We start from the raw sequence: 27,765 nt of genomic DNA, 5'->3' as shown, positions 1-27,765 counted from the left end.
CTATTATTAAAAAAGAAAAAAAAAAAAAAAAAAGCTCTGCTTCAGTCCCAAAACATGTCTTTGGGATCAGAGGTTTTGGAAAGAAGGGTACTAGTGAATTCTAAAGCATTACTGTTTATAAGCACAGTGTTATTCACTTATGCCCATCTATTGCAACTTGAATTTCCTCGTGCCGTAGATGAAGACTGCTGGTGAAGTAACCTTATGTGAAATCCTCCTGCTACCATACCCTGAATTAAGCTTAATTAAATATACTTGCTTTATTAGAGAGACCTTTCTCCTTTGCTCATTCAGATCTAATATACGCAATGAACATGAGGAAGTCATTAAATTAGTTTAAACATATAGTTTAAGCTTTTCGTTTGCTACCAGTGCTAAGCCAGTGTTGACAGGCCAAAGTTAAATTTCCATTGAATACTCTTTCCATTTACTATACAGTTACGTCACCACCTGACCCTCGCTGCTAATGCTTCTCACAGTGTTAACAAGTAGGTCTCCAAAGTGGACATTTATCAGCTCAGCTAATGATAATCTTTTTCATGTCCCTTTTAAGGTGTTCACTTCACCCAGAATAAATAAAATTAACCTATGTTTTTGCATCCTTTTACACAGCACAAATGTATTCTTTCTGACACTTTTTGAAAGAATTATTTTCTGTAAGATTAGGCTTTTAACTTGCGCAATGCTTCTCTGCACTGAAAATAGATCATAACTTTCTGTATGAGAGTAATCCCGAAACTATGACCCTGCTGATGAACAAATGCAAATGCTAGAGATCAAAATGACAATTTAACTTGGCTACAGTATAAAGCAATAGATAAGGTTTTGCTTTGTTCTACTCCCCTCCCCTTTGTTATAGGATCTTCTCGCCATTGCTTCGTCTGTGATAGCTTTTCTTTTAGGAATAACATGCAGATTTATTCTCCTGCTCGCCCCCACCCCACCCCAACAAATTACCCCAAATGGTATAAAACTGTTGTAATATTTTTCACTGTTTCTTTTTTCTTTAGGATTTATTGCTGAAGGGTGTTAACTGTATTTTACTTGGCTGAGGAAATGTAAAATGTGTTAGATAAAAACACGAGTGAAAACTTAGAGGCAGCATGCGAACAAATGCGTATTTTTTCAGTGACTGCAGTCTAAAAAGATGTGAGGTCTAAAAGTGCCTTACACACACAAATACAAGATCCAAAACTTTTGTTACTTCGTTTTGCTTTGCCCCTCTGTGGTTTAGGGGTAGAGAGGAAGTAGCAGCCACTATGTAAAGGCATCGTAGTGGACTTGTAGTGGGATATTAATGCTTTGGGCTTTGCATATATCTTAAAGAAGGGATATACATCTTAAAAGAATAAAGGAAAAAGAAGACACACCACTCTCAGTGTTTTTTGTTTTAAAAGTGGTCATCCATACTGACACGTGACAGTATGAGCTTCAAATATCTCTAGTGCAATATATAACTCATCAATAAACTTAACAAGTGGTAAGTTTAGTGAAGGAAACTTGAACTTGGTTGATTTCTGTGGCTTCTTATTAAATGAAGGTCTCCAAGAACCTTATTTTTAATTTTCTGGTCCGACTAATCTTGTTAACATAACCAGAATAATAAAAACAAAGAAAAGCCTAATAACACAGATATTTATTTGCTTATTTGTTTAGTTCTCTTTCTGATTCCAGGCATTGTTATGGGTTGAGAATAAATCCCTTGAACTTTTTAGCAATTTAACAGTAATTCAGGATCTGCATGTGGATGTTTTGTACGTGTTTCCAGTTAGGTAGTCTTAATACCTCAACCTTCCCTGGTTAAGTTACTGGCAGCAGTGCCCTGAGAGGGCAGTGGAGAACCCTCGTAATATTGTCAATTCTTCTGATTTGTCTGGGAGTTTGCAGAGTAACATGCTTTCCTTAAAACATCCTGCGTTTGCACATAAATCACAGTTTTCATTTCAGACACAAATGACTTTCTGCTTCCTAGCAGCAAAGAAAATGAGATTCCCTGAAGAGTCTAAAGCAGACAGTGATTAAAAAAGGGACTAACACTTGTTGACTTAAATAGTATGATATTTTTTGTGTGTTTTTAAGGGATTTTTGTTGGTGATGGTCCATTGGTGCCTCGTTTTGCTGGAGGAGCATCATTGCTTGGTTCAGGGTATGAGGAGGCACATGGTGGCAGAAGACTGTGACTGATGCAGATGGTGGTGGTGGGTGAATGTGGCCACCTTGTTTCTGCTACCCAGGCTTTTTCAAAGCAAAATCATGCAGTTCTGCATGGTAACACACTGTGCCATGTGAACATACCCATTATTTCAAATTCTCAGTTCTGTTTATCTAACATTCAACTTCAGCTCTTTCTGGGCACAATTTTTTGCTTGTTTTCAGGCTCTGATTGGGTTTGTGCTTGTAACAGAGAACTTCTGTAGAACAGCTAAGCTTTTTCACCTGTGGTACACCCTGAAAAATCAGCAATTTATACACTGATAATGTATGTGGAGCAATTCAGTATTAGTTCATAATGTGTCCTAAATGTTTAAGGAACTTCATTCATTTGTTGTTTTTTTTCCGAGTTTGGGCATCCCTGCTCAGCAGCGCATGTGCCTCAGAGAAGGGTTGAGATACTCTGCCACATTTTGCTGGGGACACAAAGACCAGTTGAATCTAAAGCAAATTCGTTTCTTCTAGCAGGGCTCTTGAGCTCTAGCTCCATGACTGGGAAGTGGTAGAGGAGCCCACGTGCCTGAGCGTGGCATGGGGTCAGGAAGCAGAAGACAGGGAAGAATGACATTGGGATGCATCTTTGCAATAAATTTTGCTTTATACATACATAAATATTTATATAGACACACATGCACATATGTGCACATACAAGTTTCTTGCTCTGTGCATGTACACACATCTACTTTCCCTTCCACTCTCCCTTTCTGAGTGCAGGAATAAGTATCTGTCAAAAATAATTTGCTGTTGACAGGCTTATTGCTTCTAAGGGATTCAAATGCCCTTTTGGGGAGCCAATATCTTATGTTATTGGCTAATATCTTGGATTTCATTTGAGGCAGAGGGAGACAAGCTTAATAAGAATGTGAGAGAGTTTGTCCCTGAATATCCAGCTGCAGAAATTTCTCTCTTTCATAGAGTGCATTTGCAATTTGAGTAGACTACATAGTCAAGAGATAGGTTAGAAGAACGTCATTCCTCTGTGGAGGGAGAGGAGCACATCATCATGTCTCAAATCAAAACCAGTGGTTTGGTTTAGTCCCAAGCAGATAACTTGGATGTTCACAGTTCTATTAGCTCAAGCTTTTCCTCTCGATTTCATGTATTGCGTATACCGTGTTTATAAATGGCAAGGAAATTTCTGACAAAGCCGTTTGGACTTCAGTCAAATTGTGTGTGGTTTTGAAACTTGGAGTTTCAAATATTTTTTTTCACAACTTCACTGATCAGTCATTTCATTATCATTGGAGCCTGCGTGAACTGAGTGTTGCATTTTAACATAGATTCCTTGCATGCATTTCATCTTTTCACGTTAATTTTTTCCATCTGATGGATGTATGTATGCATGCCTCCGTTTCTTCCATCACTATTGTTTCACAAGAATTATTTTGTCACACAACACACAGCATTTTTATTTCCTATTCTTAACCTGATTACACAGCATTTTTATGCCTTTTTTTAATTACAGTTTAAACGCTTTAATCGTTTCCTAGAAAAAAAATGCACAGAAAACCCTATCTAATGCTAAGCTTCTAAACCTCTTAAAAACTGGTTCCATCCCATGACTGTGGGGTTGCTGGTGACAAATGTTTTATGGGCATACTTGAGTAGACACCCGTCTAAAATCTGTTCTTAATAGTCAGATTCTAAATTGGAACCAGAGGGGCAGAAAAACCAGATTTGAAACGTGTTTCTAAGGGTTTGTTTTTACTTTCAGTTGAGACTGCCTTCTCTCATCTTTTGTACTGCTGTCAAAAGGGCCACTCTCATGGTTGTTGAAACTCCATGCTTCTTGACAGGAACAGTTGGACCCCTCTTCAATGATTTTCAGATGAAACGACTTCCAAACCTCCAGAGCTTTAGCCTGTAGTTATTAGGCCCTTTGAAATAGCAACACATTAATCAGCTGAAATCAAGTGGTCCTTTCTCCAAGACTGTGATATTGCTGTTCTCTTCTAGGTAGAGCTCTCGTCTAAATATTAGTTTCAAGAGCTCCTTTTTCTTTCTCTGGACATGTCTATCTGGTTTCTATTTGTATTTTGATCATTGTTTTATAATGCTATGAATTAAATTTCTCAGTTCTATAATTGGCTTTAGTACTGTCCAAATCATTAAAAGTGACATTTTTTAAAAAAAAAAAAAAAAAAGGAAAGAAAAAGCTTCTGCTTGTTTAACTTTTATTTTAGAAATTGGCTACTGTATTTTTAAAGTTTCTTATGCACAGTATGAAGTCCAGCAGAAAAGAAGTCAATGATGTAATGGATTGTATCATAACAGCACTTGGCCTAATGATGATGAGAAGAAAAAAAAAAAAAAGTATTGTTAAGACCTGATTATTTGAAATGGAGACTCTTGATTACTGTCCCTCACCTCTGCCATCTTGAGCAAGTGATAGGAAACTGTTAATGACTTCCCATTCTAGGCCCTGTATTTGGCAAACACAGGCTACAGAGACTTCATAAAATAGGATGTGGGCTTATATGGAAACTACTTTGATGACTGATGCTGCAGAACCACTCAAAACACTGTTAGAATGCAAAAATATTTCTATTTGTTTTATAAACACCCTCTGAACATTTATTATGTATGGTACGTTCACAGCACTCATCTTCTACACCTCCAAGGCTAAATAATTTCTGACTAGCTAGATCAGCTTGTCTTGGCGCTGTGTTGTATCGCAGTAATCGAAGCTCCCTCTGCTGAAGCTACTGCAGTAAAGTCACTTTCCTTAAGCTGATGTGGGGGCTTGATCAAAGTGTCACTGTCTGAGAGTTGCAATTCAGCAACTGATTTACCAAGTCAGCAATAAAAGGAGGTGGCAGCATCCCTCAGCTATCAGTTGAGACTACAGTGAGATTTTATAATTGAGCTTTTAGTTTAATTTAAGGTCTGAAACTTAATAGTGCACAAAATGTACTGTTGGATCTAAAATCACCAGGGTCATGGTTTTATATCTTTCCTAAATGACCTGTGATTGCAAGGTTGTATTAGGCTCACAACTGAGCAGAGCGATGTTCGTAAAGGATGGTGTGACAGATAAACTAAAATTGGTTGTAGTCCTGGAGTTGAATGAATGAAGAGAGTTTTTGCTAGAGCTTCACTGACTTCTGTAGGGCTTCTGAGCTGATTGGGTGTGTGTTTTGTGAGATTGGGTTCACTAATATCCCAGGGAGATGATGCATACTAAACCTACTCCAACAGAATGAAACATGTGTATTGAATTAATACCTACTAATACAAATTTCCATTAAGGAGTTTGTATAAGGATCAGATATAAATTCATATATATGTTTGGGGGAGACAGTGAAGGGTGTCTATTTTCATCTGTCTCTATCTGACATAGATATCTATATAACTCTTTACGGTCACCTTATTCTTTAGAATGACATTTGAGTTAGGATTGAAGGTGATATCCCTTTATCTTAAGAAGCAAGTAGAGATTCAAGTCAAGGTAGTTGAAATAGCTTTGGTTGAAATTCCCTTTGAGGAATTTGGTCTGGTTAGAACTTCTTACTCGCAGAATCTTAGCATATAAAAATTTTTGAAGTCTTAGCTAAGGCCATGCAAGCCTTCTGTAAAATAGATCAAGTGCCATGCCTTGTGTGCCAGGAGCTCTGTGTTTGCCTTGCCTTGCTTCCACATAAAATGAAACTGTTAGAATCATTATCATTTGTAGGATTAAAAAACAAAACAAAAAATGCCTAGTTGTAAGTTTCCACACTGAAAATGATGGTGGTATGTTGTCTTCTCATTTTATAAATGAATATATTTTAAATACTGTCCCACAAATGCCAAGAGTAGGATGATGATCTAATTCCTTTCATAGCAACATCTAACATAAAATCAAGATCACTCTCCAAAATTCAACAGGGCTACCTGTTTGTCTGATGTGAAGCAAGTCATTTCTGGTTGCTCAGGGTTTGCCCTTCATCACAGTTTGAGATGTGTTAGTTGGATGATCTGACTCATTTTCACCTATCCATATTATTCTGAAAATAGGATTTTTGTTGCTGGTCATTCCAGAAAAATCCAATAAATGTGTTGTGCCTCATCTTTAAAAGTGATTGCTCTAAATAGCTTAAAGTTACTACAAGCATTAGGGGGTTCTGGAAACACTATATATGAACAGAAGAGGAAATGGGATCACAACATGCATTTTATGGCAGTTCTGGATTTAGTTTATTAACTTTGCATTTGCAACTGCTCCAAGTTTGGAGACTGTTCAAATACAGTCAGTAGTCATAGGAGAGGATTGGAGCTTGGCTTGGTATCATTTGTTGAAAAGCTATTTAAAAAAAAAAAAAAAAAAAGCTCAAACATTTACAATCTCTGTCATGTATGTTACCTGTTTTGCTGACTCGGTTTGGAGAGTGGCTTACTTTGAAATTTGTCTGGTGCATTTGATAATGGTGGGTTTGGTGAGATACCACTCCTAAGGCTGCAGATTATAACCTTTCTGGGCAAAGCGAGCCTTAGCCACCCATGAAATCAGAGTGGGTTGTGCTGTAAAAATGACAAGGGCTGGGAATGTAGAGCAGGGTTCCCGGACCCCTTCTCAAGACCAACCACAAGTTTGAGCCTTGTATTATGTACATCATCGTTCTCGTTCAGCGACACACTACCAAGCAGACCATGGGTGAATAAATGCTTAATATGAGCTTGCTGGTTGTCCCCTGTGTGGTGAAGGGGGCACCTGAACAGCTCCTGCTGGAAGACAGGTTGAATTTCTCCTCGAGCCTGTGAAAACCTCCTTGGCCATGAGTTGGAGCAGATTTACCTCTCTATGTGGGTCCATAGTGCTTAGCACTAAGACTCAATACCAAGCCTGGATTTTGAGTCTTGAAGGTCCTGGCAAGGAGTGAATAATGCCTTTGGACTAACCTTAGGTTCATGGCCTTGTACTTCACCAGGAACCAGAGGAAGGGGAACTAACAAATGGCAGCCTAATGCATTCAAGCAAAATAGAACAAGAACCTGCTTCCCAAACAGATTTGCTTTGTCAAAGGACTAATATGAATGAGGTTAACGGAGATTCAAGGATGAATGTTTGGAGGGATAATGACTAAAAGGCCTGCTTATATGTGTCTCGTTTTAAACTTCATATGTGTGCCTTTCTGTTGCTTTATTTCTTCCAGGTATTTGTGATCACTGTGTGGAGTGTGGAGCTTTACATGGTGCCCCTGGCTTTACTGGTGCTCTTTGCTTACAACTTCTCTCTCATCAAGACTGGGAAGGTCAGCAGCACCCAAGATGCCCAGGCAAGTGAAGCAGCAGTAACATTGCTGGCAGAGTCAGCTTGAATTTGCCCTTGAGGAAAATATCATGAATTTTAATGGTATTAAACTAGTTGTGTAGCTAAACAACTTTTTTTTTTATTATTTTTGAGTTACTGTGAAGAAACCTTCACCCTCTCAATTTTTGTGACTCAATTCATGCAATAGACCGTTCAAAGTAGTAGAGGTGGAAGGAGAGGAGTGTGTGGGAGGGAGATTTGACTTCTTTAATAAGTGCAAATGTTTAAAACGGATTCAAATTAAGACAGACTTCCAATGAGACAAGAACCAACACCCCGTGCCCTGCTACTCTTGCCCTTTACATCACACTGATGATTCATGATTCACAGAAGTGGAAAGTCAATGGAAGCTGAAAAGAGAAGTTAGTTGTTTTTTAAACCCTGTCCTGTGATCAGAGACTTTAGGGAGAAACCTTTTCACCCTTCCTCCCCCCACCATATCAGTAAGAAACACTTTTTTTTTTTAATTTAGTCTTCAGTATTTTAACTTGATTTAGCAGAGGGAAAAGACTTGTATACAAAATTATTAAAACATGTGGTAAAGTGCTGTTGGTGGGATATGAAATGCTGTTTGAACTTAATCCTGACTTTGACCCTTGTCTTTACTTGCATAACACTGTTAATGTAAGTTAAAATGAAGCAAGTAAATTCATGGACAACTGTAATAATCTGTTTTTAAACACATAGCAAGTGTGGGAATAAAATACAGGGAAAATTAACTCCTTTCTGGCTTTTGAAAAAAAAAAATGTATCCATGAAGAGTACATTTCCCCAAGCTGATCACATGAATTTTGTACAAAGAAATAATATCCTAATATTTAAAAAGTCAATAGCTGTTACATTAGTTTTAGCAATGGAAGCTCTCATAGTTTAGTTTTCAGTTGTTCCTAGGTAAAATAATTATTTAAAAAATAGAAAAATCATGTTATTCAGACCAGGACATGGATTAGGTGTGAAGATTAATGGTAAGAAAAATACTTATTTCCAATCTTATTAAAGTCTGGATGACCTTAGAAATATATTGCGCATGCTTTTATTTTGTTAAGAAAATGAGAATTCCCCTGTGGGAGAATCCCAGATGATGTTTTTTGTTGTTGTTGTTTTGGAGGTTTTTTTGAAACAATGTAAAATAGTGGTGAGTCCATCATACTAGATAAAATGTAGTGTGAATACCTACCAATGCTCATCACTCTTCCTGTGGTGAACTTGCTGCTCATTCCATTACCTGGTGTCCCACGCGCACACGAATCAGCAAGATGGACGAGAGCATCATTTTGGTGGAGGCTGCAGAGAGTCTATATCTGAACATACAGACTAACTGTACGCAAGAAAAGTTCATGTGAAAGTTGGCCCTTTTCCTGTTACAGCTCATGAGCAATGCTATGCCATGGAAATCAGCGGTGCATTTTACACAAGCAAATGTTACACATGTGCCTAAGTGCTTTTCAGGATTGGGATCATATGGAACAAGTAGTCAGTCAAAGTGCCTTTAATATTACCTGATGATGATGCTGACCATCTGTAGGTCAAAAACAGACAATCAGGTGCTACTTTTAGTTGCATCTGTCCTGCAGATGAGAAAAGGTTTTCTTCAAAATACTAGTGCCTTTGGCACAGTCTTCTGCCTTTGTTTTCTGGGTGCCAGCATGCACATTTTGTGCATATAGAAGAATGAAAGCAACAGTGCTTGGAAATGTGGAATCCAAATTCTTTCTCAGATTTCTGTGCCATAAAATAGGAATAACAGTATTAACCTTGTATGCATGATTCAATTTTGAGAGGCTAAATTCATAAGTATAGGTAAAATGCTTTGTGTTTTATAAAAGGGAGCTTCTACAGAAATGTATAAACCACAATCAGGGTATCTGAGCTCTCAATGCCTTCTGCATACTTGATCCAACTGCTTTTCTAGGGGGAAAAAAAAAACCATAACCTCTTTTCTTTGTGATTCTTCACATTCTTTGTGTTAGCTCTATTTAAACTTGTAATACAGTGATTCAAATATTCCTAGTAAATAACCAAGTTAAACTTGGGAGACCCCTGTTAAAGGCTCAGCTTATAAAACACTTGAACTGAAAGCCAATGATCCGAATTTCAAGCCTTAGTCAAGTCTTTTGTTTTCTCCCTTACCTGTCAATGCAGAAGTTAAAGGGAGGAAATAATGCCGTATAGAAATCTGTATGTGATTCGTGAGATTGACTATGTTCATACTAATGTATTTTCTACCGTCTAATGTTTCAGTAATGGCCCTAAAGGGAGAGAGCAGTCATTGTAGCTGTGAGGATGGAACAAGTTGAGTACAGAATCCTCAGCCTTGACATACCCACTGGTTCATTTGTCAGACTAAGAACAAAGCTGTTTACAGAAAGTAAAAGTTGGCAATGAATTTGAAAGCCTATTGCCTTCAAACTACCGGACACTGCCAGTAATGGTTTTATTTAGACTTAAAATTTGTATAGGGTCTTGCACTCTTTGTTCAGGATATCACAAAAAAAAAAAAAAGGAAGAAGAGAAAAGTCCTTGAACACAGAACATTATTTCTGAAAGGTGAAAGTGGTGGGTTTTTTAATGAGATGGAATAGTAGTGGAAGAAAACTGTGCAATAAAATGTTGTGGGAGTTTCAGAAGCTTTTGAACACTGCCAGCCACTGAGAAGTCAAGTGTAATGTTTTCTAATACTGACATCTGCTTTTGCAGGAGCTTATGGGCTTGGATGAAGATGATGATGAAGATGACAAGGTAAGCACATCTTGTGTAGTGTGTTAGAGTCATAAGGAACATGGGAGAGCACAAACGTGCATCCTAACTCTGCGAGAACTACATTTGTTCTCTGTATTAATTGGGAAAGCAATCATAACCAATTGACTGCTTGGTGAAATTGAATATATGAGAAGATTGGTTTGCATAACATCCAGCAGTGGAGTTACCTGGGTGAAACAGGTGAACTTCATTTGATTCGGAAGAGTTCCCAGTTTATTCTTGAAATCATAGCAGAAACATGCATATGTATGTACACATGCACATATGTGCTTGGGTGCAGGTGGGTGAGGTGCACAGACATGCATAAGCATATAAAATTTCTCATCACTTTAATTTCCAGTTTTTGTTGGACATTCTGTATTAATGGGTTTCCCCAAATTATTATTATTATTATTTATTTATTTTTTTTCTTGAGGCTGGAACTGTTGTGATTTGTGGACGACTGGTTAGAGTTTTCTCAACATTTCTTTTAGAGCTTGGAAAAGAACTGGTTTTAGTTCATCTGCAGAAATGTAGGAAGATTTGGAATTGGCAAGGCCAGTTTCTTATTTTTTTGGAGCATATTTACTCATTCTTTTCACTATGAAAAATGCATTGGTGTTTTTTTTTTTCAAGTTTATCAAGCCATGGTGACAAATGATAAAAGGATTAGAGGGCATGACATACAAAGAAAGATTAAGAGAACTTAATGTATACAGCTTGAAAAAGCATAAGTAAGTGAAGGAGGATCTGATAATCTATAAATACTTTAGAGCTAAAAGGTGAGGAATTATTTAACGAGCAACAGCATGCAAAGGAACATTAGCTGTTATGGAGAAAATGTTCACAAGGCTATGTGAAACTTTTAAGATTGCATACTGAGTTAATAAACATCTTGAATATTCTCTGTTGTGAGAGAATGTTACAGTGAAAATGTTCATCATTGAGCAGTCAATCAATACTATAGTTAGCAAGTGCATCTTAACTCTCAGTAGTAGACATTGGAGTTGAAGCTTAACAGATTAATTGATAGGAATAGTTGCTTTAAAATTAACCTAGTCTTCGGTGGTGGTTATATTTTAATGAGCAACCAGAAATCCATCAGAATTATAAAATGAAGTGTAGACAACTTAGTTGAATCACAGGTTTCTGGAAAGCACAACAGTGATTTAAATGTTCTCATTTGTTATTCACCATTTGCATTGTTATATTGGCCTACTAAGTGGAAGTAAAAAAATGTGAATATCTGGAAGTAAGCAGGAATCCTTAAATGACAGTTTCATTATTTTCTGTAGTGCATATCTCTAAAATTTGATAATTTCAATTTTGTGAGTGCCCAGAGTTAGAGACCAGTAAATGTTGACCTTGCATCTTATTTGTGTGATGCTTAAATGTGCAATTTATTCTCTAAAACCATTTTTGTTCACTTTCTTCTCTTCTAATATTCTTCTTTTTCATTTGCAAGTGCTGAGGTGGAAAAAATGTAGAAATGTATTAAACAGACATTCAATCCTCTGTGACTTGTGCTCTGTAACAGAGTTGATGCTGCAAAGCCAAAGTGTTCTAGTCAAGTATACAGATATAACTGACTTTGGTTCTCTCTGTATGTGTAACTACGTCACTGAAGTACGGATGTAGTTAGTGTCAGTATGGATCTAGCCTTGCATATTTTGGCCTCTGCCAAGCAACTTTACTGTAATTTTCTTTATTGGTGTAACTAAGTGTGCTGGTTTGGGAAAACTCCTGCAAGTTCATGTTCTACCATTCATTTGGCTCAACAATTTTTGCCATAATCAGCACTGCCTCTGTCTTACTGCATGGATTAAACACTCTCAGAAATGAGGAACTTGTAGAGCTGGCTGAAGCAACTCATTGTAGATAGTTACAACAGACTTCTGGGATGGTTTTCTGACTTAGCATTACAGCAATCATAATTCATAACTTGTAGTAATTTGGATCTTAGAGTTAACGGTCTGTGAGATTCTGATACAGAACTTCCAGGAGAGAGAATTGCCAACTACTGCCCTGTGTCCCATGCCCTCTGCACCATTGCCTTAATATCTGCATGCTCTCCTGGGTCTGTACCTCTTAACATCCATCTTTGATGGATGATGTGCGCACACTGAGGAAAGATCTTTAAGTGTATTAGGTTATTTAGAGTGACTTTTCCAAGTCTGAGGGTGGCCAAAGCGCTTTAGGGAGTATAAGAAAAATGTAATTTTATGACATTATCTCATTGCAATGTCAACATTTAAACAGACAACCATACTTTAAAAAGAAGTCTGTGTATTTTTTTTTTCCTCCCTAATACAAGAACTCCTAAAGTTGGAATCTGCTAGTTGGGCTGTGATGTACGAGGTCACTGTTTCTGTTTCCTATCATCACGTTGTATCAAAATACTCACACACATAGCTTCTCTGGGTTCTGCTGCACGTTAGACATAACAGACCATGCTTCTGGGAATTGTTACACACCCTCCAAGAGATGAACTGTTTACAAATTGCAAATACACAGACGCTTAGTTCAAAAGCCCAAGAGCAGATTAACTCCCTTCCACCTAAATGATCCATCTTAAATGACAGAGCTTAATTGCCAGCTCCCCCTTTCTCTCCCCTTCTTTACCCCTCTATCCTCCCCAGAGAAGAGTGCAGGGGGCTGCAGAAGATAAGGGTGCCGAGGCCTTTGGCACAGGCTGCGCAGGGAGGGAGAGGGAGAGGCGCCATCTTGGCCTCCTGCCATCTTGGATGTAGAGCGCGGGCTGCGCCCTGTCAGCTCTGCGCTCTGTCAGGCTGTCTGGACAAGGATTGTTTTAAAATTACTTCACTGAAACATCCTTTGCCCGCCGGTGGAAAGGTATAGACAAGTTACATGCAAGTCAAAATGTATGTTCTTTGTCTGATTGTTGACTATCTCTAATTAACTTTTTTTTTTCTTTTTAATACAAAGACTGTAGAGCTTCAAGCAGACAGATACCTCCTGAATTTAGTGTATCATGACAGTCCACTGGAAAGAGCTGTGTAGGCTTCTCATGGTCTTAAACTATCTGGATTAGAGTTAGTGTTTCCTTCAAAACAGCCAGAACTAAGTTACTGCTATTACCAGGTCTGAAAATTGATTCGAAAATCAGAGACAAAACTAAATCAGCAGCAGTTCCTGTTTTCTTGGACATGTTCCACCAAGTAGTGAGACAAAGTTGCCCTGCTTGGCTAGTGGACTATAACAGAGTAGGATCAAGTGGGTCAGTGAGTTAAAGCCAAGTTAGTAGGCAAGTTTGAAGAAATGGAGTATCTCATGCTTAGGGAAAAAACTTTGGGCTGGAGTGGGGAGAAGGAAATCCCCAAAGAAGAAATCTGCAATGTTTCTGATATAAGAAATTCTCTATCAAAAGTAGGTACCAAAAATACCCCAGCCTTACAAGTACAATTCAAAAAAACTCCAGCTGAACAAATTAAAGTTAAATTCATCCTGTAGCAAACAGTTGACATTTTCCATTTGTGTTAGATTCAGCATGTGGGAATCTTCCGTATGGATCTTATTTGTACGGGTGGATTCCGATGAAAATTGCATTAATTTTCTCCACTGTAAAGGTCAGTAATTGAAACATGAACCAAGAGTCTATTGTGTAAGATGCTCTATCCCCATACTTAGGAAAGGTCATTGAAGACAATATCATCTCATTGTTTTCTTCCTTGAAAGTATAAATAATTTCATTAGTTTTTTTCTTCTTTTCTCTTCAACAATTGCAGTAGAATATTTCAACATCTCCTGTGAAGATTGTTGAAGAGAAATAATGGTAAAGGCTTGGAAAATATGATATGCAGGGCATGTTCAGACTAACAAGGAGCACCTGTCTTCTGCACATCTGAGAAAGAAAAATGTAGGCAAGATCATACCATTAAAAAAAAAAGGGGGATTTTTATGTTGATGTGGGCCTCTTAAAATACTGCTGTCCTTTAACTGACTCGCTTCATGGCTCCTAAGTGCTTCCTGGTGAGTTCATGTGTAGACTGTGAGTATGTTGGAGTAAATATCTTTGTTGTACTTAATGGAGATGGTTAAGGGGCAGATTCTGCTACTGGCCTATGCTCAGTGCAGAGCTGGAAGATGGTAGCATGTCTATCCAGCGTCATTCATCTGGTCTTGCAACCATTCAGACTAAAGTCATGCCAGTTTTCCAGACACTACTTAGGATACAATTATGGCTCTGCAAGTTTCAGATGATTTAAAATCTTAAAATTTCTGTTGAATTGGACAGATGCCTGAATAGGTCTGTCTTTATCCTCAGAACTGCTAAAGATCATTACCTGGATTATAGATGATGATCCAGTAGTTTAAGTCTAATCACCAGGTGCTTGTTCTTAGGTCTTGTGTATTTCCAGGAGAGAGTGCTTATTTCCCTCCAACTTGTTTTTCTTTTTTTGCCTTCCACTTTTAAATAAAAGATGACTGATGACTTTTTATCTCTATTGAGACTTTCTCTTGGTTCTTATGTACATACTCTTCACCTGAATAGTGTTTCATTCTGTTGCAGACACGGATATTACTTTAAAAATCGTAACAATATCACAAGGTGTCTATCTGTGCAAATGTGAACAAGTATAGAAAAAAAACCTCCTGCATTTCACCCTTTTTCAGAAGGAAAGCAACGGGGTTAGGAGGTAAACCTCTCTATTTAATCTGTAGTTCAGATGGGATTTGAGTGTAGGACTTGAGTGTAGTCTACTGGTCCTCTGTACTCAGATGAAATTTGTCCACTGTAAGCAAAATTGTGGTGCTGTTTTTCCCATAATTATGCTATAGCAAAATTAGATTTAACAGGGCTTGGAGTAGTCATCTGCCTTTTTCACAGGGTCTCTGGCCTTAGCTATAGGGTTATATACCTTGATTTTAAAATGTGTCCTTTTAAGGCCAGTGGTACTCTCCTTCGTATCAGTCTGAAGTAATTCTATTGGCTCTGGTGGAATTATTCCAGATTTCACACCTTTTTAACTGAGAGCATAAATTGACCTGTATGTGTTGCATTTCCTCTGTTTGGTAATTATTTCAAGTACATTCAGATTTGCTAAATTTCCCCAGCTGAGCAGGCACATTTGCAGCATGGTGTTAATAAACAAAACGGTCCCGCGATGCACAGTTTCTGGACAGCGCGAGGCGACCGCGCGGGTTTTGGCAGCCGTCCTGCCCTTCCTCCCTTCCTGGGTGCGCAGTGAGATGTCGGATCCACAGCATGGACTGCCAGGATCATTGCAGCTCCCAATGAACATCAAATCTGGTCCAAGGTTACTGTGGGGGACATTTTCCAACGCTCTGCAAGGAATTCTCTTAGCCTCCCAAAGACTGTTGCTCAACAGTTGCCACCTCTCATGAGAGCTTTGCTCTGCTGCAAGATAATAGCTGCTAGTGAGAAGTTCCCTGCAAAATGTAGAGAACAGTGGATGGTTTGCTTATACCCAGTCAAGTTGTTTGGGTTTCAGAAGTGCTTCATCTCCAAGTATTTTGGCTTTTGGAAGAATTTTATTTGATAAAAGAATGGCCATATAGTTAAGTTTGGAATTCTTCTAGGACAGAGTATGCCAGGTGCAGGTGAATCCAAACTTGGTGAAATCTGCTTTTCTTTAAGTAACCACAACATGCTTTTTTAAGAAACCTAAAGAATAATGGGGCAAAAAAACCATGCATTTAATGCCTGAACTTTTTCCTCTTTTGCTCCTTTCTACCAATCTTATTTGATGCCAGTGTACAGGGAAATTCATAGCCTTTGTATCTGGTGTGTGGGATAAATCATGATAAAACATTACCCTGATAAGGCAGTGGTGCCATAATGGGCTTGCTATTTTTTTTTTTTTTTTTTTTTAAAAAAAGGTAATCCTGAGAGTTAGGCATGCCTAGGGCTAGGCAGAATAACTTTCTTATTCTGGAAAATATTCAAGATTTTATCCCTGAATTCTTATTTTTTTTTCTCCCCTACTTGTTCCTCAGTCCTTGCCCCTAAGTGTTCCTCAGCTTTACATATTGAGTTTCCCTTGGCATGCCAAAAATCTGCAGATGAATACCACTTGTATAAAAGTTGCATGCAAGATTTCTTTTTTGTGAGACTGGTTTATATGAGATTCAAGTGGTATGAAGTATTTAGAACTTGTTAGGGACTTAAGCTCAAGTGTTTAGTTGTGTGTATGCAATAGCTGCAGTTTCCATCAGAAGCACATTTTGAGAAGAGCATTAAAAATTGCCCTTGAATTTTGAGTGCAGTTTTGGATGTGTCCAGAGCTGTAGCTCACCCTGTCATGGGTTTCGTGCTGATGCTGGAGATGTCCCCTCCCAGCCCACCCCATATTTCACACAATTTCCATGTCTTTGCCATTGGAAGTGCGTCAATTTTGCGGTTGTGTGAGAGTTTCTTTTGCAACTGACCCTGACTGTCTGGGCCCACTGTGGCTCTGTAGGGAAGTGAAGCTCACAGAAATATAGTAACTCTTTGACAGCCTTTACTTTCCTGTTTATTAATCACTACAGATTTCATGGAAAGAAAAATCTAGATGTAGCTTTCCTTCAGGAGGTCAGAGTTTTGGTTCCTTCATTTACAAGTTCAGGTTGGTGTGCATTAGCTGGACTCAAAAGGCTTAATTTCTAAATTTGATGGTGTTGGGTTTTTTTTTCCCCCCAATCTCCCCAACACGGTTAATCTTTTGTAAGACTCCTTCTGTGTTTTCATTCAGGCAATTAACATAAAAACGAATATTTCGTAAATCAGCCTATGCAGGGAAGATTTGAAGTAACATACTGATTATATAATTAATTCTCAGTTGCAAACTCATTTTGTTGGAGTTAATTCTTTCCCAGAGGCTGAGGACTAGTTTTGGTCCACCCACAGTGCTGTTATCAGCCAAGAAATGAAGAAGAAAGAGGCCTTGAAGGAATGGCAGATTCACGAGTGGCTTTGGAAAGTTATGCCAGGAACAGGCGGGATATTTTATTTTTAATTCACAGCCTCTCAGCTGTGCTTTTGAACCATGGCTATCCACATTTTGTCTTCAGGCAGCCATTGCATAATATGTTGAGACAAATCAGTCCAAAAGGAGTCAGAAACAAATGACACCCGAGGCGGTTGGTGCATATTATCCAGGTTGTGGGACCTTGCACAAATGGGGAAGTGTGTAGAGTGGAAGACGTTTTGGGGATTATTTTTGCGTCTTCCACAGACATGGCACTGCTCAAATATAGCTTTGTGTGTGACAGTTGCCCATTTGTTAATCAATATGGAGCAGTGACTGTCTCGCTGATGGGCGCATGAACTCTCGTACTGCTCCCGACAGCGTTTTGTGAGCGCTGACTTCAGAAGGCGAGCGCAGCACTCCCAAATCTGAAACAGTTTTGCAAATCGCACGTTTGTCATACTTCATTTGTCTGCTGCTGTCTCGCTTAAGCAGTGACCTAATCATGCTGTATGTGTGTTTAGACTGTAGGTTTCCAGAACAAAACAATAATAACAAAGAAAAGACGTTGACAGATTTCCAACATTTCCAAATGTTTCTGCACAAATATTGAAATGCACAGTATGAGAGCAGTAGCCAGACCATTTTACTTTCTAATATTTGATATCCTTAACAAGGCTTTCTCATCACTGACCGTCTCTGCCTTTTGCTTTGCTGGGAGTATTTTGCATTGTAAATGAAAAATGCTATTGTTTAGAAGTGATTTTTAGTATTCAGTAGGTTTTAAAAAACCCACAACAGTCCAAAGGCAGTAGGGGGTTCTGCTTTGTTTTATTTTCTTAGGCTGTGGTTCCTGCAGCAGAAGTTATGTTGTATTTCTTAAACTGCATTATCACCACGTTTCCAAGCTCAGTCAAAGACCTGTAAATGAAGTCAGCATGATGCAGATAGAGTTCTTGGATGATCTTTCTTGCAGCTCTGGGGAGCAAGAGTAGGCTTGCCCTGGAACATCATTTTATCTAAAATGGTTTCTTATTCCCTCCCTCTGAATTTGGACAAAATAAAATTATCCCTGGCTTGGTTTCCGTGATCTTTTCCCAAAATTTGACTGGCTGGTTTGGTGCATTAAAGCCATATTATGACTGAGGGAATGCTTTACCATTCTAGTGAGTTAAGAGTTAAAAATAATCCTAATGTGTCATTTACATTCGAGACTAACAGGGTTGTAACTGAAGTTGTGTGAAAATGACTTTTTGGTGTTATTTTCACATAAACTGACTATTTATTTATTTATTTATTTTGTTCCGGGGTCATTTCACACCCCAAGGATTTCATTTTTGTTGGTGGTTTTATTAAGGTAAAAATACTCATTTTCGCACCCGAATGTGTTATTATTTAAAATCCTGCTTCTACTCATGCTGCGCTCGCAACCTTAAGGCAAATATTGGGATGTGTGGAGCTTGATAACTCCACGGTGGTTTTGGCTGGCATTTTAAACTCAAAAATTATTGGGGTGAGAAATGGGCAGCACCTTTGCTTTTGGGGTTAGAGGGGCTGTAATGTAGTGTCTGTCTTTCAGCATCCTCGGGTGGCTGGTACGCTCTTTGGGCACACCGAGATGCAAAGCGATGCTGTGTTTCGGGTGCAGCAAACCCACTTGCAGCAAGGAGCCTACATCTATTTAGCACAGATCCAGTGCAAGAAGCTTCTGCTTCTCTCTTGCACAGCAGAAAAATGTGGATGCACAGCAAAAAGGGCAGGATTGCAGCCCAAGTGTGTCTGGCCCTTGATTGCTTTCTCTTACCCTGCCCTGCAAATGAGGGCAAGACTCAATGGAAGTGACTTGTGTTGTGCCAGCATATCCCTGCCCTGGGCACTGACTAGTTAAAGCACAACTTAAAAAACTCTTTTTTAAAAAATTGGTCTGGCTTTGGATAGTCTAAATGTGATGTAAAATCAGTGTCCTGGCCACTGCATTTTGCAGTAAGTGAATGTTTTGCTGATTTCGTGCTAGAGTATCTGCAACCACACCAATTTGCATGCCTGTGTGTGTGTTAGATTGCTGGCAAAGAAATGTTGAATGCTGGTAATTGTATACTGATTTCCAAGGCTGATTTAAGTATTTTTTGATTTTTAATTCATTCTGTGCTTCCTTTTTATTTCTGCACATGTATAGTAATGTCCTGTAATGTTTCTGTCTAAAATAAGCAGTAAGAAATGAAGTTATAAGATGGCTGCTGTAAAAGGAAAATGTCGTTTTTTCCTTTGATTCTTTTTCCTTTTTTTTTCTCTCTTTTTTTTTTTCAGTAAAAGATCAGATCTCTGACTAGGAAATGTGAGGAAAAAAAATATTAACCCTCTAAAGAATTCTCAGACTAAGTAGTAAATTCAAACCCAAAGTTCTTAGTTTGGCAGAGGCTTGAATTTTTTTAGGCGATGCTGTTTGTTGGCAAACTGTGGTGTTCCTTTTTACTCAAATTACTGGCTTTTTCAGTGATTGGTTTTGCATGGAAATATTTGGGAAATAAGTTAGTAGTTACAGACCACTCTGTCTGGTGCAGACACCTGCAAAACAGCCTGAGAACAGGGGAAGGAGGAGCACTCTTGCCTGTGTACAGACCCGAAGTGAGATATATATTTATATATATATATATACACACATTATATATGGCTATTTTCAGAGGCATGGTCTTAGCCCATGACAAAGGCGAGGTAATCCGAATTACTCTGCTTTTGTGTTGTGCACAGCAAGGTTGTCATCAGGGTGGAAAGCGTTGCTTAGAAGCGTTTGAATGGATTAACAATGCCACAGTGGCAAAGAGGAAAAAAAAAAGGATGCAACAGGAGGTAAAAAGATGAATGTAGTACTTGGAAATTTAGAATAATTTATTACTTAGAATTTAGCATCTCTAGTACTCTCGGTGTTTTTGTTCATCTCAATGTCTTGTACAAGAATAGCTTAATGGGTCCTCTGCCAACCCTGAAGGACACTCTAGATATCCAGTAATACTGAGAGTTAACATTTCTTGAGGGAAACTGGTTAGTCATGAAGAAAAACTATTAGTCATCAGCCACTACTTAATGTGGAATCCAATAACCTGCTGCTAATATATATACAGAAAACAACGTAGTTGCTAGCTACCTACAAAGCTCATGAAAGTGATACTCAGAAGTTCTGTGTGAGTTCATCTTGTTCTTGGGAAGCATTGGCCACCCCACACTCCCCTACAGGTCATCTGCACTAAGGGGTACCCAGAGCTCTTCTGGTTTGTCACACGAGTCTTCATGTAGCTGTGAATGCATTAGCAAATACTGAATGCATAAAATGTTTGCATTTCCGTTTTTATTAGGAATCTGAGAAAAAAGGTTTAATTGAAAGAATCCACATGGTGCAAGAAATCATCATAGCTGTTCAAAGCATCCTTGAAGAAATAGCATCATTTGGAGAGAGGATTAAAAAGTAAGTGATCAGTTTTCCTTGCTTGGGCCATGATATGAGACTTGATCTGTTGCAGTGCTGATTCTTCTTCCTATGGAATATTTTGCTTCAAAAACCTTTCCAAAGCAGAGAGAAGGAGTTTTGAAGGTTGTAGTTCTCATATTCAGCCATTTGTCCCTAACCCTGCTCTGGTCTGTGTATTGTGGTAGGAAACAACGGCACCAGCATGAGCAAAGGTATTGCTTGGGGGCTGTGGGCACCAAAATGTCAGGCTTCTCTTTGTGCTTCCTCTATAGAAAGTATTGAAGACATGATGGTTGGTGTTGCCTTTCCCATGCCCTCTTTGCCCTTGCCTGGTTACAGGGGTTATCAGTCACTTCTCATTTTATCGGTTTGAGCTGTCTGCTTCCTGCCGATGCCATGAGGAAGCCCAAAGGGGTTTCTCTGTGTCTTGTCGTTGCAGGAGTCACATCGGGTATTCCTGGCCCTAGGAGGAAGGGAGGTGAAGAGCCTAAAAAAAATCCCTGTCCACAGACACGTGCTAACTTTTTAGAATCCAATCTATTGGAGCTTAATTGACCCTCATAGTTTTCTGTTTTGAACACAAAGTGATGGTTTGTGATTGAACCACACTTTAATGAGGAGCTGGGTTCAAGCTAAAAATACAGCAAGCCCATGTGTTGTGGTTCCACTCCGTGCACCCCAGCTGGGGTGGAAGTGGCCAAGGGATGTATTCCTGGTTATGAACAGGGCACTGTTCTGTCCAGCTGCGTGGCAGGAAGACTCGGCAGGCTTAAGCGCTATTAATTATTGTATTCATTTTGGTAACAATGGTGTTAAAGAACACATTGGATATTAATGTGGATGTTCGATGTAACTTGAGAAGAATTCCATTGTAACTCGACAGCAATGTACCATTAAAAACACTGCCACCAAAGTTTTTTTGTAAGTGACAGACTGGATTGTGCTACAGTTTCCGTCTGTCACTCTAGTTATGCAATTGGAGGGAGTTTTAATAGCTTAACTGTACTTAGCTGTTGTGCTATTTTTTTTTTTAACTTTGACTTAAACTCTGTTGATGGATAATAATGGATCCTCTCCCACCTATCTTTACTTAATATTTAATACCTCTACTGAAGGCTAGAAGTAATTCTTTTGCTCTCCTATTAATTTTATCTGTCAATGGAAGTTCCTCTTATTTTATAACCTGAAGAGTGGTCCGCATTCATCCTCTTTTCTTCCTATTCCCCTTCATGATGATATGATGAAGTGAGCAGGCAGGCTGTGTGAAGCACAGATCCTCAAACTTGTAAATCCAGCTACAAACTTCCATGCAGTTTAGGTATCTCAAGTGTTTTTGAGGGTATGGAAGAGAGAACTTACAAGGTCAGGGCACAGGGGCACAAAGTAACTTCAAATATGCATTAGGAACAGCTGTGCATCTTATGTCCATCATGGGCTTATAGACGGGCAGTGGAAGGAAGGAAGTCTTGTTTTCTGTTGGTTATTGCCCACACTGGGACAAATGTCTGAATGTCTGCAGTGATTGAACCTCCCGAGTGTGCTTCCTTTGGAAAAACTGATGGTGTGCAGTGGTTTGGTTTGCTGCTATTATGCTATTACTGACCCCAGATACCTCCTATATGCAAAGGAGTAAGGAACTGGTGAAAGGAAATAGAGGCAAATGTATTAAGACAGATTTTCGTAGAATATTACTCCCTCGTGGCCTGAAGAGAGAGAGCTCTAGGGCTCTCCTAAGGCTTGGTGGCAGCCACAGCTGCTGCGTCCCAGGTTGGCAGCGGAGGTGGCTCTGGCTGCCCGCCACGTTGAGCTGTGCACTGACAAACACCCCGTGTCGCCTGTGCCGCGGCCCGAGCGGAGGCAGCTCAGGTGGCTGCCACCTGTGGCACGGCCGCGTCCCCGGATCAGATAATCATCCCATGAATAATGGAGAGCTGGCCAGGGAGCAGAGATGGGTGACACGTGTGACGTGTGTAAGGAGAAACAAAAACAACTCGCTACATGGCTAACAACTTCTCCGAGCTCCCCGGAGAGTATCCTCTCTCCTCCTTATCATGATACCTGCCTCTCAGATATCTCCCTTAATCTATTATAGCAACCAGAGGCAGGAATCTACTTACCCCCCTCCTGGGGGGCCTGCAATTTATAGCGTATTCAAATGTGCTGAGCACGGTGAAGAGGTCGTTATGTTATTACTGGGTAACAGAGTATGAGCAGCATCCAGAAGCAGTAACACTGAGGAGAATTATTTATATTCTTTGCAGCACATTCAACTGGACGGTGCCTTTCCTCTCTGTCCTGGCCTGCTTAGTCCTGGTAGCAGCAACGGTTATTTTGTATTATATACCACTGAGGTACATTGTTTTAATATGGGGTAAGTACTCCATTACTTCTCATCTGCATGCAATAAATACAATCTATAATATATCTATAGGATGAGGTCCAGTAAGCTTTAAATTGCCCATTAGAGACAATCAAGCACTGTTAACTTAAAAGTGAATAAGTATTCTATGAACCTCTGTTTTCTTGGGATGAAGCAGAAGGGGTTTTTAATATGAAAAATTGCTCAGAGGTCTTATGAAGAAGAGTAAAATACTCTTTTATAAAAAAGAAGATGGCAGTCCATCTTCTGAGGACTTTTCTTACCTCAAAATGACATTCTGAGTTACTTTGGGTGGTGCCTTTTATCTGTCTTGAGGTAAAATGGCTGAAAATGTGGGGCAGAGTATCCTCATTGAATCACTTGTTTCTTATTTTGGTGTGTGCACTAGAGATACCCCCTGTTATCCTTACGGGGCTGAGGCATCTGCTGATGTCTTGGATCTTGTGAGTGCAGAAAAAGGAGGGGATGAGAAGAGGCCAGTGTGAAAAGAGAGTATTGGAGGGGGAAGGATTTAGTCAAATGACAAAAAGAGCAAAAAGGAAGGAGAGAAATTACTGGGAGGAGAAAGTTCAGTAACAAAACATCACTGCTCCAGTACGGAAGACATGGTGGGAACATGAAAACCCTATCGATTCAACATCATCTAGACTGACAGGGCCTTCAAATATGATACATGTTAAACAACTGCCCTGTGGGAAGGCCTCAAAAGACCTTATGGTATTTTCTGTTTTTTAAAAATCAGATACACAGAAAATTGTGTTGGCATTTTGCTACAAGAATGTAGTTTAAAAGCTAAATCTCATGTGAAGCAGGTACTTTTTAGAGAGAGAGGAGCAGCAGACTGGAGCAGCTGTTGCATTTGAAAAGACTTTCAGGGAAACTGAGAGAGTTTGGACAGGAGAGGGAGGGATAGGATGGGATGTTCCATTGTGGATCCTCATGGGAAACCAGTGTTTGAGTTTTCTTCCTATTCTTTAAATGTGCTAGTTGTTTTCCTTCTCTCCATGGTCCTTTGCTCTTCTCCTGCACCTTCATGTAGGCACATTATTAATCTCTGTTTCTTGAGACGGGAAGTGATGGCAGAGGGCTGCAACAAGGGCAAAGCCAGGAGTGGAGCCCAGCTCTCTCATTTTTTCATCCCAGTCCATGCAAAGAACCAATGCTGGATGAAGGCTGCTCGGCTCTCCCTTTCCTCATAGGGATCAGAAGAGACCCCCTTGCAAGCCCCTCCGTAATTAGCAAGCTGTGCTTCTGACGACCTTCCTTGCCATGCAGGGACCTCCAGCGGCTGCAGCACCCACGGAGGATACCAGGAGTGCTGCTGCTGCAGTTAATAAGCCAAGTTACTCACCTTAAAAAGATCAAACTAAAATAAACCTAATAATAAGTTTTCACAGTTTCCCAGAGCATCCAGAATATGGTCAACTTGTCAGCTCTGGTTCTGCAAAGAGAGGATAAGCTGTGAAACGTGATGAGGAAGGGAAGTTTTTGGCAGCTTTCATTTTCAAAAGAAATGCAAGGGAAAAAGCCTTAATGCTGCCCAGTTTCTCTGAGCCCTCCAACTCCCCAGGCAGTGGGTCAGAGACTGTCTTTGCTGTGCAAATATATCAATATTCGGGCTGTAAATTCAGATATTCCCCTCGCAATATGACTGCAGAATGAATGCCTGCCACAGTCTTTTTTAAAAATTATTTTTGTTGATTTTGTTCTTTTTTTTTTCCTCCTGTTGTTGATGACAAATCACCCCCAAAATGGAAAAATAGCTTCATATAATAATTCCCTCTACTTCTTCCAGGAGGCATTTGTGAAAGATTCCACATGACAGACAAGATGTGAGTGACTTGAAGTCCTAGGCCGTGTTTTCACACTAATTTTTACTTGTGAATTCTTTTTCTTTTTTCCACCTTGCCTGAACAATTTAAGGGTGGAGGGGGAGGGCAGGGAATCAGAAAGCAGTTGCGTTATTTTGTTTGCATTTTTTTTTCTCATTCCAGGCATAAATAAATTTACAAAGAAGTTTAGAAATCCCTATGCCATTGACAATAATGAGCTCCTAGATTTCCTCTCCAGGGTACCATCTGATGTTCAAAAGGTAAGTAATGAGTAGCCACCACCAACGGAGGCAGCAAGCTGCACTCGGAGCGGCCGGGTGCTCAGCTTGGGGAATACAACGCCTTTAGAATAACGGAGATAAGGAAGTGGGGAAAAAATCCATAAAGGAGGAGGGGGTGGATGTTAGAAGAGAGGAGAGCCCAAATCCTTTGTCAGAAACATAAGATGATTGCCGAAAAATTATCCTGAAAAAGACCTACTTAAAAATGATCTGGAAAATCGCACAGCATGGTTACAGAGCTATGGTCTCCGTCACCTTTCTGCTCCCGTATTTGTACTGAGGAAGAGGAAAAATGGTCTCTTTGATAGAGATAACCATCCGAAAGGTTTTGCTAAATTCTCCCTTTTCTCGGGATTGGGGAGGGGGTGGTGTAAGAATTATTTCTGTGACTTTGTGCCTGCTATGATAGATATGTATTTTTTTCATCCCTCCAAGCCCCACCCACCTTGGCCTCCTTGGGACAAAGCGGCTCTCACCTTTTCCCTTAGAGAAAGCCCCAGGATGCATATAAAACACTCTGCAGCTGATAAGATCAATCTTCTGCCATTACAGAATTACAACTTTTAATCTAACCAGAATCTCTCATCCCTCAATTTCAGTCAAGTCTTGTCTCTTTTCATATATATATATATTTTTTTTCTTTTTCTTTTTCTTTTAATAAATAATAAAAAAAAACCACTGTGTTCAGTAATCTTGCCTATCTTCCTGGAAATTATTCGAACAATAAGTCCTTTAGAATGTCAAGATCTGTTTATTTCTCTTGGAGGAAGGAAAATAGTCTTGCTGGGTAACGAGCCACAAGATATAAAGGATTCTTTCTTTTGTTTTAATCAACTGGAATCTGTGTCCCCAGGCCCTGCTTCGGACGCCCCGGATCCCACTGGCGTCGCACTTACCTTCCTCTGCGAATCGTTGTCCTTTCGCAGCGAGGTGCTCCTCACTGTGAATAAGGGGATCACAATCTAGCCTGTAGTGATTTTACTCTGTTGGAGATTGAAAAATAATTGCCTCCATGCCGTGTTGAGGCATCTGGTAGAAACAGGGCTGGAAAGGCTTATGGTGACATTTATTTCAAGAGGCCACCAGATTGGTTGATGGTTATACTAATAGCTTGAGAGAAATATCTCCAGACTGGTGGGAGGAAAAAAGCTAAGCAGAAATAATCATAGAGACATTAAGCTTTAGTGTATTTTTATTTGCTCTCATAGAGTGCACTGGATTTGCAGTGATGGTTTGCATATGCCCTTTTAATGTTTACATTTAAAGATAAGCAGCTTTTCTATTTATGCTTTATTTAACATTTACATTTGTAACATTTCCTTGAGTGGTTTCTATCATTTCGGGAACCTTTGAGCTCCCTGGGGAAAATGATAACTATTTTCTATGAGGGAGGACTGATAAAGTCCCTAGAATGGGGCAAATCTTCCTAAGAGGAGTTTTCCGCTAATGCTAAAAATAGCGAGCCTGTGGGACAGCCACACACTCATCCAGTGAGAGTCATCTGTGGCACTTCCAAAGCCGTCACTGTCTGCTCTATTTTACGTGCTTTAATGCATCATCCTTTGGCACTGATATGGCAGGGAGTTAGAAATTCCCTCTGTATTCCAGCCCTTTACGCCCCACGTGTGCTGGACAAAAGACAGAGCAGGAGGGAAGAAGATGGCATGGTCAGCAGAAGATTCCCACGATTTCAATGGGAATACTTTTCTGTAGTACAACAGACAATCTGCTGTTGGGATTAGGCCATCTCTTGGTTTAGCATACGTGTTTTAACCATTGTGTTGTACATGAAATTGTTTTGAAAAGTGGAGGCTGCTTTTTACAGGTTCTATTTGGGAAAAGGTTTTCGGTTTTTGAGATGGTTAAATATGCCAGCATCCCAAGGTCTGCATGCAGTTTTGGCAACTGCCATGTTACTGCATGTTGGGATCCACTTGCTTTGTAACTTCCCGGAGAAGTTTATTAAACTTATAAGTTAATGCCAGAAGAAGAAGAAAAAACAATTCCTAAACCAAAACAAACCAAAAGATCTCTCCTACTTTGCTGAAATCAGGTAGAACCCCATGTATCTCATTAGAAAAAATCTGCTTTTAATATTTTTGTTTCAAGAAATGATGCATGACTTCTCAAATCCTTCCTGCAATTAATCCCCCATGTTCCTGTGTTTAGAAAATGATTCATTACTTTTGAACCTTCCTTAGTTTCCCTCGGTTGGTCCCTGGGGAGCCATTAACACACACTGTAGTGAGCTAGAGTTACCTAACTGCAAACGTCATGTCTATTTGTTTTTACAGGTGCAGCATACTGAATTGAAACCATACAGCAACTCCAGTCCCATTAGGAAGAAATGGAGCGCGCTCTAGGATGCCGAGGGGTTTTTGGAACACAACATCTTCCTCCGTACCCACATGCGCACACGCTCCTCCCTTCCCTTCTATTTTTTTGGTTCGAAACACTATAATCTCTGCTGCAGAATTTTTAGTTTGTTTTTTTTCCTGAAAGATGCGCTTTTTGAGACCTAAACGTAGGCCGGGGTCATCTTTCTTTTTGGCACAGAGACCTAGCCCAAGAAGAGCAGGGTGGTGAGGAGTATGGAAGGGGATGGTGCGACTGGGCTCCCCTTCTTTGCTTGGATTG

The 27,765-nt window shown here is 39.6% G+C and overlaps 1 protein-coding gene across 1 annotated transcript in view; it reads left to right on the top strand.

Moving 5' to 3' along the window:
* The window catches only part of MCTP2 (multiple C2 and transmembrane domain containing 2), a 95,570-nt gene extending 68,035 nt beyond the window's left edge, over positions 1 to 27,535 (top strand). Inside the window, exons 17-22 of the mRNA XM_088539663.1 lie at positions 7,344 to 7,466; positions 10,199 to 10,240; positions 20,523 to 20,632; positions 22,897 to 23,006; positions 25,010 to 25,107; positions 27,423 to 27,535. Of these exons, the coding sequence (XP_088395789.1) occupies positions 7,344 to 7,466; positions 10,199 to 10,240; positions 20,523 to 20,632; positions 22,897 to 23,006; positions 25,010 to 25,107; positions 27,423 to 27,491 (552 nt within the window). The 3' untranslated portion in view covers positions 27,492 to 27,535. The remainder of the gene's footprint in view (positions 1 to 7,343; positions 7,467 to 10,198; positions 10,241 to 20,522; positions 20,633 to 22,896; positions 23,007 to 25,009; positions 25,108 to 27,422) is intronic.
* The last annotated feature ends 230 nt before the right edge of the window (positions 27,536 to 27,765 follow it).

The sequence above is a fragment of the Tinamus guttatus genome, unplaced genomic scaffold (assembly GCF_059628265.1).
Source record: "Tinamus guttatus ecotype Peru unplaced genomic scaffold, ASM5962826v1 Tinamus_guttatus_pri_ptg000004l, whole genome shotgun sequence".
Lineage (NCBI taxonomy): Eukaryota > Metazoa > Chordata > Aves > Tinamiformes > Tinamidae > Tinamus > Tinamus guttatus.
Note: the sequence above shows the minus strand (reverse complement) of the source record. Positions and strands in the feature narration are given on the sequence as shown.